General features: G+C 41.6%; 1 protein-coding gene across 1 annotated transcript; it reads right to left on the bottom strand.

Annotated features, from left to right (window-relative positions):
- Nucleotides 1–60: 60 nt before the first annotated feature.
- On the bottom strand, nucleotides 61–10,940 carry AKIRIN1 (akirin 1). Its single transcript, XM_047083522.1, has 5 exons — nucleotides 10,620–10,940; nucleotides 5,941–6,081; nucleotides 3,540–3,674; nucleotides 2,260–2,331; nucleotides 61–1,604 (listed from the first exon to the last, which is right to left on the bottom strand). Exons 1-5 carry the CDS (start codon nucleotides 10,837–10,839, stop codon nucleotides 1,594–1,596), a joined length of 579 nt encoding a protein of 192 aa, XP_046939478.1. The 5' UTR covers nucleotides 10,840–10,940; the 3' UTR covers nucleotides 61–1,593.
- Between the last annotated feature and the right edge of the window lie 4,257 nt (nucleotides 10,941–15,197).

The following is a 15,197-nucleotide window of genomic DNA, read 5'->3' on the forward strand; positions in this document are numbered from 1 at the left end:
AGCAGCCTCCCATAAATTATTTGAATTAATAAACATTATCACAGTATTAAGAAGGCAAGGTAAACAAATAGCTTAAGTATTTTATTTGTTTGCAACTAAGCTTGTTAACACTATATAATGAAAATGTACAAAGAATAATGTTGCAGTTTTTGGTTAGATTTAAGTCAAAGACATTCATTAATAAGGAATCTTCGAATATGAATATTCCAGAATTTCTCTAAGCCATCTGATCAGAATGAGTCTCTGAATATTACCTTACTTTGGAAGGTACTGGCGTACATTTGAATTAAACTCAGAATTTTTCAAAATAAGCCCTAATTAATAAAACTATTCTATATTCAAACTAAAACAATTTTAATAGAACTCTCCTTTCCAGAAACAATGATAAAGGAAACAAGGCATTTTGTAAAATGTGGTCCTGAACAAGTCACAGTAAAAAATAAATGTATACTTAACTTCCACCTCCTCAAAACAGAGGCTACTTTCTGTTCCTCGGTCTCGGAACAAGGTGAAGAACAGTCTGTAAGCAACTTTGGGCAGGGGGTTGCCAAAACAAAGCTCAAGCAGTTGAACGTGGTCACCTCCTAAAAAGAATTTGGGGGAACCTGACCAAAGGATCCTAATTCTGTTTGTAATAACCGATTCAAAGGCGAAGCGGCTCCTCCCAAGTAGCAGTGCCACCAGGGGCTGGCCCAGCCCCGCGCTCACCTGTGTTGTGCTCCCAAGAAAACCCTGATGCTCCTGCTCCAGGGGAGACTTTTTCTTTTTAGAGGTTCAGTGTCCAGGGAGCTCTCTGTGTGAATGAGGTGAGCACAGACTCCATGTGGGTATTTTAAGGCTTGGAGTCAACATTTTTCAACACGGCTGGGCAGAGTCCACATGTCAAATGGCCCATCTCCAGTTTGTCCTAATTCCTCACCACGCATTTGTAGACCTAGGACCACAGACCTTTGCTATGTCATCATAATCACATCTAATGTCCATCCTAACTTATGATTCATATTCTGTGCCTGGAAACAGTCCCTGTATTTAACAATAATACCTACACATAAAACAATCCACCATTACAACTTATATGGTCACAAAACATTAATGATCTTCTGTAGACCAAGCAAATGTTTTTAACCATAATTGTCGTGCATCAAATTCACAGCCAGAATCCCCAAGATCAAAAAAATTTGCACAATACAAATAATAACTTAAAATACACACACACACACACACACACACACACACACACACACTCACACACTCTCACACACACACTTCTTACAGAACTGTGCTTGGGGAATCTCCATTTGCTGAGTGCCAGTGAGGGCATATTTTGCTAAACTGCTGCTCCAGGTATTTTTGTTTGGAAAATCTATCACAGTAGGGCACAGCTGTTTATTGGATGAGCAGAAAAGAAAGATATGCTTGTGGCAACCAGAAAGTTTTAAGGTCTTTCAAGTTGTATAAAATGGACCTGCAGAAACGTTTAAGTGTTCTCAGGATGCAAAGTTGGAGCTGAAATGTGATACCAAACCAGTTGCAAAAAGTGTACAGCAGCCATCTCTTGAGGTCAAACCTGGTACCCAGATATGCAAGAAAGCTTCAGGACACATCTATAAATTAGGAATAAAAACAAAAGAGTTTAAGAAAACTAAAAATATAGTGTCATGCTTTTTAAAAAAATTAACCAATGGGAAATGTGATAAGCGGCACGAAGACACAAGTCAACACTTAAAAGGTCCTAAGTTTTCCAGAATTTAAGAAACCTGACTCAGCTTCAGTTTAGATATACAGCTATTTATTACTTTATGCTTTGAGTAACCAGTAGTTCCAAGATGTCTAGAATTAAGAAATTCTGACCACACACTTGATAAGCTAGCTTAAGGAACTAACTTCCATAAATTAACAATTCAAACTATCTTTCTGCAGGAAAAGCCAGGTATCACACAAATTGGCATTGCAGTGAGACTACCTAGGTTTCAATCCTGGCTGAACTACTAGCTTTATGAGCTTGAACAAATTATTTAACCTCTTTAAGTGTTATCCTTGCCTATAAAATGGGGCTAATGACAGTTCCTCCCTTACTGTATATTAAATAAACTCCATGAGGATTTAAAGGGCTTTACACAGTGCTAGACATTTTCTTTTTTAATGTTAGTTAATATTTAGCTTCACAGGGGTTTTGCTCTCAGGAGACAAGGTATTCAGTATCAAGATCTTGCTCCTGGAAGTCTTGGAAAATTCAAAGAAAAACTTGGCAATACTTACAGCTTGTTGGCCTTGTCCCATATCGTCGCATAATCTGATCATGTGTGAATTTCACAAAAGATTCATATTGTTCTGTAAGGGGAAAGACAGTATATACTATAACAATAAATTCTCCCCTGGTTTTTCAAGAATCAAATGTCAGGATCACAGCTAGCTTCCCAGTTTAAGTTATCTACTCTCAGACTCTCCTTTGTAACAGCCACCGAGGTGTGTTACTTCCTCTTAGATCCCAGAGCCAAATCTCTGGCTCCTACATTTGGTCACTAATCATCTATAATAGTCCGACTCTTGATTTCAACTCAGGTCATGATCTCAGTTTGTGAGATAGAGCCCCATGTCAGGCTCCACACTGACCGCATGGAGACTGCTTGGGATTCTCCCTGCTCCTCTGCTGCTTATGCATGTGCTCTCTCAAAAATATAAAATAAACTTTTAAAAATTAATTAATTTAATTAAAAAAAAATAAAGGGGAACTCCATGAACAGAGAAGTGACTCAGAGTCAACTGAACGATTTGGGGGTGAGGGCAGAAGGGAAATGATATATTGGAGCTGCTTCTAATATACATTATTAGTATACTAAAGGATCAAAGAAGTTCAACTATAAAGAAACCCATTTAACTTTGTTGTTAAACCAACAGTTGGTTTAACAGTTCTCAATATAAGGCAGAGTTTCTAACATTCTGAGGAACCATGTGGTATAGGTCACCAGATTAGGAAATAATACTGTTACAGGAAGAAGTTGTTGCCTAAAACCTCTCTGATCACAACACTGTCCCCTTTCACTACATGGGTATTACTTTGTATTCCTGATTCAGATCTCTTCCTTTCACAAAAGGCTCTACTTGTTGACATCACTATCAACTCCTTTGTTCTAACCTGAGCTATGCTTTCCAAACTTCACTCTAATGTACCTCGGAATCACAGGATGTCTGACTTCCCACATCCACCAAGTGACTCCCACCACAAGTCTGAATATACGGACTATACTCCACTCCTCCCAACCACCTGTAAGGAGGTTAACCCAAATAATCTACTTAACACCTTTATTTACATGGAAAATTTTCAGAAGAAAAGCTTAGTTTATCTCATTTCAGAAATATAAATGAAAAGCCTTTCCATAAAAGTATAAATGAAATGTTTAGAATCACCAGAGAGTAACAATATTCACAACTCATTAAACCTTCTTACATGAGGTCCAGCTCTTTTTCTAAGTTACCATTTAACTGAACCTTATTTACTGAACCCTGTTAACAATGGCATAGCCGCTACCTCAGCCTACCTGCTAGTTTGGTATTGAGGATTTGCTCATACTCCTCCCGAATTTTATCTTCGTAGTCTTTTAAGAGACGCTCACATATTATTCCAACTTGTCGGAGGGTAAAAGTGGGCTGGTCCTTCTTCATCCAGGAGGTACCTGGCCAAAAGACAAACCTAGTTTTGTTTCTTTTTTGTAAGATTTTAAGTAATCTCTACACCCAATGTGAAGCTCAAACTCAACCCCAAGAATAAAAGTTGCATGCTCTACCGACTGATCCAGCTGGGTGCCCCAAGACAAATCCAGTCTCAACAGTACACTCTAGTTCTAAGGCTCAGAATTAATAACTTTATGCAACAGTCCTAAGGTACAAAAACTGTTTAGAAAAATGTTATTTTTCACAACTCTAGATGGAATATTTTCATAAAATTCTCTGAACTTCTGCCATTAGTTTTACAAAGTAAGGCCAAAGGTGAATTGAGAAGCAGGAGGAACAATGTAAGCCCATATTCAATGCTCACTTGGTAAAGAACAAGAACGAAAAGTTGATATAAAGCCTCTACTCTGGATTAGAGAAAGCAGATTCACAGAGCTACCCAAACCCTTGGAGATTATCTAGACCTCTGTTTAAGTGAGGCAGTGCATCATAATTACCTATAGAATTTACAAAAAGATACACGTTCTGATTTAATTCTGGGTTAGGGCCTGGCTACCTTTTAAGTTCTACAGGTGACTCTGAAAAGAAATGGCTAGGAGTCTGATGCTTAGGAGACCAAGTGACTTGCCCACTATGAAAAAATGTTAGCAAAGTCACTGAAGTATGAATGAAGGAGACAGTTAAGCACTACATATCTCATCCTTGATCCCTTTTGAATCTAGGAAGAGAAGAGTGAAATGTTCTTAAGATGGAGTTAGAAACCAAAACATCCACTGGAATGCTAGAAAACATGGAAATTGGGTTCCCGATCCTGGGAAAAACAGCAGCTCCTTTGGTAGCCCAGTTATGAGTTTTGCCTAGAATCAGTTTCTTCAGCCCACTTAATCTATGAGCCATTTAACACTCTGAAACAAGTCGTTTTTACTTAAACCAAAACCAAAATTTCTTCTCTACAAATGAAACCTGACCAAAAGTTCTACCCAGGCATCACTGTATTGTTTTTCTGCACCCATAACATATTCTATTACTTCAAAATTCTATTACTAAAATCTCAAAAGAAAATTAAAGACAGACCTGCTAACTATTACCACTGAAAGGTCTACCACTCATGGGGCACCTGGGTAGCTCAGTCCATTGAACGTCCAACTTTGGTTCAAGTCATGATCTTGGGGTTTGATCCCCATGTCAGGTTCTGTGCTGACAGCTCAGAGCCTGAGCCTACTTCAGATTCTGTGTCTCCCTCTCTCTCTGCCCCTCCCTGGCTTGCACCCTCTCTGTCTCTCTCAAAAATAATTAAACATTAAAAAAAAGAAAAAGAAAATTCAAGAGCAATTTAAAAGGGTGTTCTGGGGACCTTTGGGTTATAAGACAAAAATTATTTGAGGTGAAATTCACATAAAATGAACCATTATAAAGTGAACAATTCAGTGTCATTTAGTAACAATTTTGGGACAACATTTATCTAGTTTCAAACTATTTCCACCACACGAAAGAAACACCCCTTACCTATTAAGCTTTTCCCCTCTTATTCCTCTCTCTCCCTAGGTCCTGGTCAACACAATTTGTGTTCTGTAAGGAGACGATTTTTAATGAAGGTAATCTTTAACTCTCAGAACTATTAAAAAGTAGAATACTTTGTGAGGAAAAACTCCTTTACTGTTAAAAGGACAGAGTTTACCACCAATGGAGATGTTTGAACACTAGCCTGTTAACTATTTGCAGGGATATGGCAGGCAAGACTGATGGTTGAACTATGTGACCATGAAGATTCTCCAACCCTGAGATTCTATTTTTGAGCACATCCTCTCTGACCACCTGTCAATGTTATAGGGCAGTGCTGTCACACAAACTTGTGCAGTGATGGAAATGTCCCATAGTTGTGCTAATACTAGAACTACATGTGGCTACTCGGCACTTGAAATGTGGCTACTGCATCCAAGAAACTACATGATAAAATTTTATTAAATTTTAATTAACTAAAATCTAAACAGCCACATGTGGCTAATGTAATGACTATGATATTAGACACTGCAGTTACAGAGGGTACTTCTGCACTGTCAAATCAACCTAAGGTTTTTTTCCAATTTCATGACTCTATGGTTTCAAAACTATGTATAAGTAGTAATATAGTGCATACACTGTACCAATTTTATTGCTTTAGATGAAATCAATTCTGGATTAGGAAACCATCATTTGAAGTAGCATTTACCGTTTTTTTTTCCCATTTACAAACTCTTAAATGGTCTGTCCACATTAATACTCGCTTACCTGGAGAACTAGGTGCTGTGAGTGCTGTAGAATGAGGCTGACTTTCCGAAGTACAAGCTTCACTCTGATTAAGAACAACTTCTAATTGTCTCCACCTCTGATAACGACTATATTCTTGTTTTATGTTCTGAAAAATTTGTTCTAATAAAAAAGAAACACACTTTTTGAGCATTCACTTTATTGTGCCATTTCTTCAAACTTCTTGTCTCTTCCCCCATGTTATTAATATTAGCAAGAAAAATGTCGATACTGAATAAAGTACTCCTCCTAGAACTCCCACAGTATGCCCTCTTACTGCTATTTTAACAATACACAGAAGAGCAGCTATTTTAGCATAAGCCTCCCAGATAGTTCCCTTTGCTTGTCTTCCTGTGACAGTGAAGACCAGATCTGTTTGCTTTAGGATTAACGAGTACAACTTACAGCAAAATAAAAAAAAACTCATCCTTCACCTAACAAGGAGCTACTTTTCATCTCCATTAAGCTGCACAATTTTACAAACTAGCATATTAGAGGGATTCTCTTACACAGGCCTTCTAAAAATGAAACTCTTGCCCCAATTGGGACTCAAGATCTTTGGGTGAGAGGACACCAGAAATCCCAGACACAGACCATGGGAAGACCTGAGATGTACTGCTTGGAATTGATGATCAGGGCTTAGAAAAAGAACTTTCTGATCCTAGGAGGCAATATTTGATAGGATTCAGATTACTGTTCTGAGTCAAAGCAGTCCTGAACCAAATTTGCTAATGCTATTGAAGGGAATCCAGGACACACAAATTCACTTTCAAGTACATTCCTAGAGACAACAAAGAGTCTGGAAGGAGGTGGTTTTCAAGTTTTTCGTTTTTGTGGTAGAATATGTATCCACTTTCCAGATAATAAAGCCTCTTTATCAAACACAAAACCCAGAAAATCATATCGCCACCCTACTCATGTTATTCTAATGTATACTCTGCTATAATTTTATTTTTTAAATGAGATTAAGTGTTAATAATGCCATTTTGCTTCTTCCTAGCTATGTGACTATGACCTTGGAAAAGTCATTCAGGATCTTTAGCCTAGTTCTTCAATATAAATGTTAAATGCCTACCTGATAAAGTTTTGAAAATCAAAATCAAAGATTTTAATAATCTTCTAATAACAAATGACAGTACATACAGCCCAGGAATTGACACAAACTTAAAGTAGCTCTACATGCGGCTAAATTCACTAACGCTTAGCCTAAACACACAATGTAGGATTAGCAAAACTTTCCTTTAAAAATGCTATGAAGTTCATATTTTAAGTCCCCTGAATTTATTAAGATTTCACTTCATCTTTAGAACGTATTATTCTCCAGCATATACTTGCCAGATTCAATACAAGGATGTAAGGAACTGTGAAGACTTGAAACAAGAAAGGACAAGTATGAGGACAATGCTCATGAGAACAGAAGGTCTTTGATAAACCTCTAAGTGCCTCCTGTATGGCGAAGTGAAGAAATGGAAAGATACAACTTTTAGGCTGGTTAAAGGACTAGCATATCCAAAAATTGAAACATGGCATGCAGAGAAGAAAAATAAGGAAGTAGATGTGATTTTCTCTCCAAGAAGGCCACTTAAAAAAAAAAGAAAATGCAAACTTCTTTTTAACAGCGGATGGTTAACTTTAGGGACATCTGGGTGGCTTAGTCAGTTAAGCATCAGACTGCTGATTTTGGCTCAGGTCATGATGTCACAGTTCATGAGATCGAGCCTGCAGCGGGCTGTGTTGACAGCACAGGGCCTGCTTGGGATTCTCTCTCTCTCTCTCTCTCTCTCTCTCTCCCTCTCTCTCTCTCTCAAAATACATAAACATTAAAAAAAAAACAAAACAGTGGATAGTTAACTTTAATTCTTGCCTCCTATTATTATTTGAGGTTATGCTTCCAGGTTATATCAGACTAAGCCCATCCTCAAAATTCTACAATGATTCCTAGCTGCTACAGACCAAAATCCAAACTCTTATCATGGAATTCCATGCCTTCCAAGACTTGGCCCCAAGTTATGTTTCCAGTTCCATCTCCCACTATAACCCAGTTGCATTACATTATCCTTAATTTGTACATTTTCTGGCCTTTGCTCAGTTTCCCTTTGTTTGAAATGTGGGTATCTTTCTTTTCCCAACATTATTCAAGACCCAGCTGAGGGGCGCCTGGGTGGCTCAGTCGGTTGAGCGTCCAACCTCAGCTCAGGTCATGATCTCAAGGCTTGCGGGTTCAAGTCCCCATTGGGCTCTGTGCTGAGAGCTCAGAGCCCGGAGCCTGCCTGCTTCGGATTCTGTGTCCCTCTCTCTGTTCCTCCCCCATTCATGCTCGGTCTCTCTCTCAAAAATGAATAAACATTAAAAAAAAAAAGACCCAGCTAAAATGCTACCTCAATCTGGATATTTACTCTCCAACTCTTAAGTCTTGATCAATTAATTGCTCTGCACCTAGACTCACTCCATGTTTACAGGTTAGCAACACCCTCCTATGTCTGGTATCCACCTAGCTCATTTAAGCAATAAAAGACTTAATTTTATGTGCCTTTTCCACAAAAAGTGCTATGACACTTATCTTTTCTTTAAAGTGAAGCAGGAGTGCTTGGGTGGCTCAGTCAGTTAAGGGTCCAACTCTTGGTTTTGGCTCAGGCCATGATCTCACAGTTCTTGAGTTCAAGCCCCACATCAGGCTTCATGCTGACAGTGAGGAGCCTGCTTGGGATTCTCTCTCCCTCTCTCTCTGCCCCTCCCTCACTTGCTGTCTCTCTCTCTCTCTCTCAAAATAAATAAATAAAAACTTAAAATTTCCTCCCCCCATTCTTCCTTTTCAGTCCAGAAGGCATCTTTCACTTAAGCCAAAGCATCATATAATCAATCATTCATACTTTCTTTCATGACAGAACCATACTCCAATGAGCATTAAGGAATTTAACTGATCAATCTTTGCAAATAAATATTTTAAGTAAGATATTTTAATATAAATTGCCAAGAAGGTAGTTTGCATGATCTATGCAAAAACTAAAATTTAAGATAAAAATGGACTCCCATTACTGCACTCTGCAACACTGAAGCTTCCAAAGGCATTCCATAATCATTTACTAAACAGTTGCTGTAATGTGAACTACAGGAGAATTAGTCTAAAGGGTAGTATTAGAAGAAATAAGATATTTGCATAAAATCCATGAAGACAGGGCAAGTATTAATCTATTTTGCAGAAGAGAGATCCAGAAATTAATTCTATTTTGCAGAAGAGAAATCCAGACTATTCTTGGTGTCTGTAGGAACAGCAGAACAAAAAGTATCACTTCAAGTGGGCATTTTTGTCTCCTGATTTTGAAGGACTCTTCACAAAAAAACTTTTGCAAACATTATCTCCTTCAGTACATAGGGCTTTCCAAATAGTAAGTGATCAGGGAATTTAAAGTGTAACAGAGTTCCTTGTGGGGCAAGGATAGTCAGGTAATGGATGGAAGACTTAAAACAGAGCAAAAGCATAGTTTGGAAAAAAAAATGTGTTGAAGTCTAGGTAAGACATAGCTGATAAATCCTTTGAATGCCAGGATAAAGAAAGGTGAACGTGAGAGAGATGCAGTGTCTAGGAGAGCTTGCCTGGCAACTGCAGGAATCTTGTGAGAGGATGAGGGCCTGAAATCTGCATTATGGAGATGCAGAGGAAAAAGGAAATAAAGCCCAAAGGCATCGGTAACTGAAAAGGGGTAAGGAAAGAATGATATTAAGGCGGTCCTAAGGTTTTGCTCATGCTTGAGGAATAGAAAAACACACACAAAGAAATAACTTTGCTCAAGTCCAGTTCTGAGGACCCTCCCCCATCTCCGGGAGCCCTTTAAAACTGCTACATATTAATTCTGATGCACTTTCCCCTCTATTCCTGCACAATGCTGGGGGTGGGGGGGTGGGGAGGAGAGGGGTTGTCCTAACTTTACAGTCACACTAGCTCTTCCCTTTCCCTGGCCAATGTGGAATCCTGACTGAAAGAGAGCCTCTGTTACGGATAGTTGAATTCCTGCTTCTGGAATCTCTGTATGTTTAAGGATTCTCAAACAAATTCTAGTTAACGACCTACCGATTTCAAGCCATATATGGTACAAGACAATAGCCATACAATTAGAAAAAAAACGGCCAGTCCCTTAGAAATAGGTTCAAATCGGATTCCATGACTTCTGCGACGGCCTCCGGTCCCTAAAGACTTCAGGAAATCAGGTCTCCCTCCAAGCTACAGTACAGTGAACAGCACGCACTCAGGCCCCTTCCCAAGAACCCGCCCCCAACCCCCACCCTCAAGGCCGGCTTCGTGAGGAGAATCCCATTTTCCATGGCCCACTGGATCTGCTGGGCGGCTCTGTGCAGGCCCGGGCAGCGAAGGCAGGAGGGGCTTCGCGCTCGGGAAGGGCCCAGAGCGGCCAGGGGTATCCCCATCTTCCTCTGCCCACCCCTCTAGTCTCTCCAGCCCCAGGAAAACCGAAAACGGACACTGTGGCCCCATCACCCCTCCCGGATGTCTCCCATCCCCGGAAGCGACAAGGCCCAGCGCACCCCAGTTCCCGTTTCCGAGGGCAAAGAGGGGGTCTGTGGGTGAATGAGCCCAGGGCCCAGAGCCGCCCCCCCCAAAAAAATGCCTGGGCCTGGCTTCCTGCCAAGCCCGCAGCGCAGGTTACCCGGTGTTGGAAGGCGCCGCTCGCTCCCGGGCGGGGCGGGCTGCTGCAGAGTCGGCGGTGGGGTCTGCGTCTGGAGCAGCGGCGGCGGCTCGGCGTCCGGGGGCCTGAGGCCCGGAGTGGGGCCGGGCAGAGGGGCGCAGCGCCTCCGCTTTGGGGAACCAGGGCTCAGCAGCGCCGCCTCGAACTCCATGGGCCGCTTCAACGTCGCCCCGCACGCCATGCCGCCGAGGGGCCAGGGACCAGGAGCGGACGCGGAGGCAACTGCAGGCCAACCTCCGGCTCCTCAGCGGAGCTCGCAAGCCAAGCCGGCTCCAATGGCGCCTACAGCACCCGGCAGCGGCGCTGGCCCCGCCTCCTGTGACGTCACGGGCCCTGGCCACCGCCCGGCAGAGGGGGAAAAGCCGGAAGAGGTCCGCTCTGGGAGGCCCGTCAGCCACGTTCCGGCCCCCGGCGCCTCCCGCTGAGGAAATGGAACAGTCTGGGCGGAGAGCCGGGTCGCCAAGCAACCTCGGGAAGGCCCCCGCCCCCGCCTCCGCCCCTCGCGGGGGTCCCATCATCCCCCACCCCCACCCGGCGTCCCCCCACAGTTCCTCGAGCCGTCTCGCCGGGGTGGCCCCTTAGCTCTTCGCACCTGCGCGGCAGGGGCGTGGGGGAGGGGAGAGCTCGGAGTGGCCGGTGAGAGGGCGCGGGGGTCGGGTGTCTCCGAGTCCGGTAAACGTCCTTCTACTTAAACCTATCTAGGCCGCTCTAGTCCCCATAATGGAAGAGAGGGGCCTTCTGAAAGGTCTTCAAGGGCATTCCCGAGTCCAGGAAGTCTTCACTTAAGCATGACTTGAGACCTGAGGATGGACGTTAGGAAGTCCACCAATCCCATGAGATTGTGTACAAAATTGTGTGTGTGTGTTTTGGAATACGTGACCCGTATCTTCAGCTCATCAAAGGGGTCTGCTACTCAAAATAGTTAAACAAAACCCATTGGCTTAAATCATCCTAGAATGGTGTCAGAGTATTAAGAACTTAAGCTGGTTACTCATTTGCCAGTCTCTCCGCATCTGACCTGGCAGCTCAGTGCTTCCTCAGGGCCATGAGAATTCTTTACAGCAGTGGCAGCTGTAAAGTGCTTTTGATAAATTCTGGAAAGGCACATAGATAACAAGAGGGTTTCGCTTTCAGAAACTGAATATGCTTATGTATTACTGGGAAGCAGGTCAAATGCTTTCAACTGTTCACCAAAGAAGCTCTGATCCAAAAAAGGTTAAAACCTTCCTATAAATATTCATATACATTAAATAATGGCCATACCTCCTGGGATCTGTCTGCTTCAACATAGCCTGGGGTTTTCCAGAAAACGGTCCCAAGTTTCAGATACTCTTTTCTAACAGGCCAGCCAGATGCCAGATCAATGTGCCCCAAGATTTGAGTTGGAAAATATGGGCATGCTACCTCAGTCCTATTCTTTGTCCTTATTCTGTTGCTTTTCTCAAGATCCAAACATAGGCTAAGTGTTTTTTTGTTTAATTTATCTTTGACAAATAGCAGAAATAATTCTAAGATGACTGAGCATAACAGATGTTATATTTTATCCCATCTCTTTTTCTAAAGACATAAGGAAGGTTTACCATAGGCTAGAAAACTAGAAATAAAACATTAGGGCCAAACTAAAAAGAGATTGCAATCAGCCTGAAGTTAAACATGTCTGTGACTGAATTTGAAACTTAGTTCTGAGCTTCCTGCCTGCCAGGGCAAAAATGAAAACATAGTACATGGCATCTAAAAGGAATTAGTGCATCAGAGAAGACAGACCATAGATTTTTTTGCCATAGCTATTCTTTTTTTTTTTTTTTTTAAAGTCAACTTCACCTCCAGTGTGAAGCCCCTTGCGGGGCTCAAGCTCACCACCCTGAGATCAAGATCTGAGCTGAGATCCAGAGCTAGACGTTCAAACAACAGCCACCCAGGCACCCCTAAAAATTCTAATTCTGAAGGTAGTTGCTCATTCGACCTTATTGGGAACCAGTGAATGATATAATAAAGTAATCAAGATTTAAACAATAAATGCAAAAGCAAGATTCAAACAGACATTTCTTGTTATGCCAAATAAAAGCCAAGGACATAAAAACAACCTAGTGATGGTTATTTTTTAAGGGGCTTGTCTAATGTGTCCCAGTAAATTGTTTTCTGTGGTCTAAACTGGTCCAAAGTTAGAGCTTAGAATGTTTAAAAAGTGTGTCCCCTGAGTCATCACTAACAGCACTTTTTCTAGCTAGGGTTTTGCTGAATGCTTTGATAATCAGTCTCTTCTCTGTGATCCTTTAAAACTTTGAGCGTGCCTTGTAAGATTAGTGTTTTAAAACAGGAAGTTATAATTTGTTTACATATTTGTGCATCAAAACTATAAATTCCTTGAGAATAATAAGCAGGCCTCATTCATCTGTGTTTCCCCACCCCAGCACAGTGTTTAAATACAGTAGGGGTAGGCACAGAATAAATATTGGTCGAATGAATAAATGGTAATTATTTCGGGGCTGTTCTGTCTGTCCCTGAAAGTTGATAGTCCACATTGCTGAATGAGGGTGGATTCAGATGATTCAGAAACCAAACAAGTAGGTGGTATATCCTATTATAAGTTGCAGTTGACAGTGGCCCAAACAGAGAGATATCCTTGAGGGAAGCAGATGGGGTACTCTGACGGCCACCCAGTGTGGTGTCTCATGAGGTCACCACAGTCCAGGTCTACATTGCTTTGCATATCCAGTCACTTGACCAGTCATACACATGCACACACATACACACACATTACTAATTACCAGCACTATGCTATCATGGTGGAGGCTTCTATGATATGAAAAGAGACACGGTTCCTAGGGTTTCCAGCCTGTTGGAGATGGCAGACATTACTCAAATCATCACAACAACAAATATATAATCACAAAGTGTGACAAGGATTATGAAGGAAAAGGAGAGAATATCATGAGAGAGTACATCAGACATCTTAACCAATCTTGGAGAGTAATGAAGACTTCCCTGAAGAAGGGATATTTGAGCTAGGAATTAACTAAGCAAAGACAGGTTGGGAACATCCAAAGCTGAAGGAACAGCATATCCAATATCTTGTTATAAAAAAGACCATGATGTATTATTTGAAGAACCAAAAGAAGACTCAAGTGGCTGTGGTACAGAGCCTGAATGCAGAGAGTCAGGGAATAAAAAACTGATGAGGAAGACAGGAGCCTGATCATTTAATGCCCCATGGGCGGCCCAGAGATGTTTTACCTTTATCTTAAGAGCAGTGAGAAGCCACTTCAGGGGTTGTGGTGGGAACAAAAGAGTTTAAATATGATCAGATTTACATTTGAAAAGATTCCTAGCAGCTGTATCGAGAACCGGTTGAAGGAGAGCAGGGGTGGATGGAAATCAGTAAAAAGGTTATTTTATCTGTCCATTTTCATGCCTTGCAGTATTAGTTTTATAATATTACAAGGAATCTTTTACGTCCCGGCAAATTCTTTCATATCCCCACCTGCGGGTATTTCTTTGCTAATTCACCCTGTGAACGCTCAGTAATAGGTTTTGGGCTCTGTTTACTGGTGCCAGTAATTGTCTGACCCAGGGGCATGGCTGGACTAAAGTTGGGGATGGGAGTGAAAGGAAAGAAGGATACCATCTTCCAAAATCTTCCAGAATTCTTTGCCTAAAGTTTTCAAGAGTTGTCTATATTTGCTGTCTTCTTTTACATGCTTCCTACCCACCAAGCACCAACCCACATCAGTCTGATTTCTGCCCCTCCCATTCCACTAAAACAGGTAAAGTCACCAATGATCTCCAAGCTATGGAGAGAAGTGGACTGATTTGAGCAAAGTTCAGAAGATAAAATGAACAAGGGCACCTGGCTGGTTCAGTAGGTAGAGCAGGAGACTCTTGATCTCAGGGTCCTGAGTTCAAGCCCCATATCAGGCACAGAGCCTACTTAAGAAAAATAAAATAAGGATGCCTCGCTGGCTAGGTCAGAAGAGTATGCAACTCTTGATCTTAGGGTCATGAGTTCAAATCCTATGTTGGGTGCAGAGATCCCTAACAAAAACAAATGAAGTTTAAAAAAATATTAAAAATAAGGGTACCTGGGTGGCTCAGTCAGTTAAGTGACCGACTAGTGATTTCAGCTCAGGTCAGGATCTCACAGTCTGGAATCTAGCCCTGCCTCAGGCTCTGTGCTGACAGAGTGGGGCATGCTTGGGATTCTCTCTCTCTCCCTCTCTCTCTTCCTCCCCTGCTTGTGCTCTCTCTTTCAAAATAAATAAATAAACTTAGAAAAATAAAAATAATAAAAATAACGGTAAAATGAACAGATCTTGGTGAGGATTAGGCACGGAGGTGACCGAGATGAGGACTCAGGTATGACTCCTAAGCTTCTAGCTTTCCCAGTGCCATTTTCTGAGAAAGTTTTTATCAGGTAAGTATAGGGGAAGAAATGTGTAGTTTGGGATATGTTGAGTTAGAGTTTCCTTGAAAGCATCACGTGTGATTCTCAAGTGGAGAGTGTGTGTATAAATCTGTGGGTCTGGGATTCAGAAGTCTGGG

Source organism: Lynx rufus, unplaced genomic scaffold (assembly GCF_022079265.1).
Source record: "Lynx rufus isolate CCGP_SWC_20201006 ecotype Redwood Valley unplaced genomic scaffold, mLynRuf1.p SCAF_2, whole genome shotgun sequence".
Lineage (NCBI taxonomy): Eukaryota > Metazoa > Chordata > Mammalia > Carnivora > Felidae > Lynx > Lynx rufus.

Excerpts from the sequence above, each read along its gene's own strand:
- AKIRIN1 (XM_047083522.1), bottom strand. The coding sequence starts at position 10,839 with ATGGCGTGCGGGGCGACGTTGAAGCGGCCCATGGAGTTCGAGGCGGCG. Across the intron at positions 6,082-10,619 it reads GCGGCGCCTTCCAACACCGG|AACAAATTTTTCAGAACATA; the intron begins GTAACCTGCGCT and ends CTTTTTTATTAG. Across the intron at positions 2,332-3,539 it reads CCTCAATACCAAACTAGCAG|AACAATATGAATCTTTTGTG; the intron begins GTAGGCTGAGGT and ends TTCCCCTTACAG.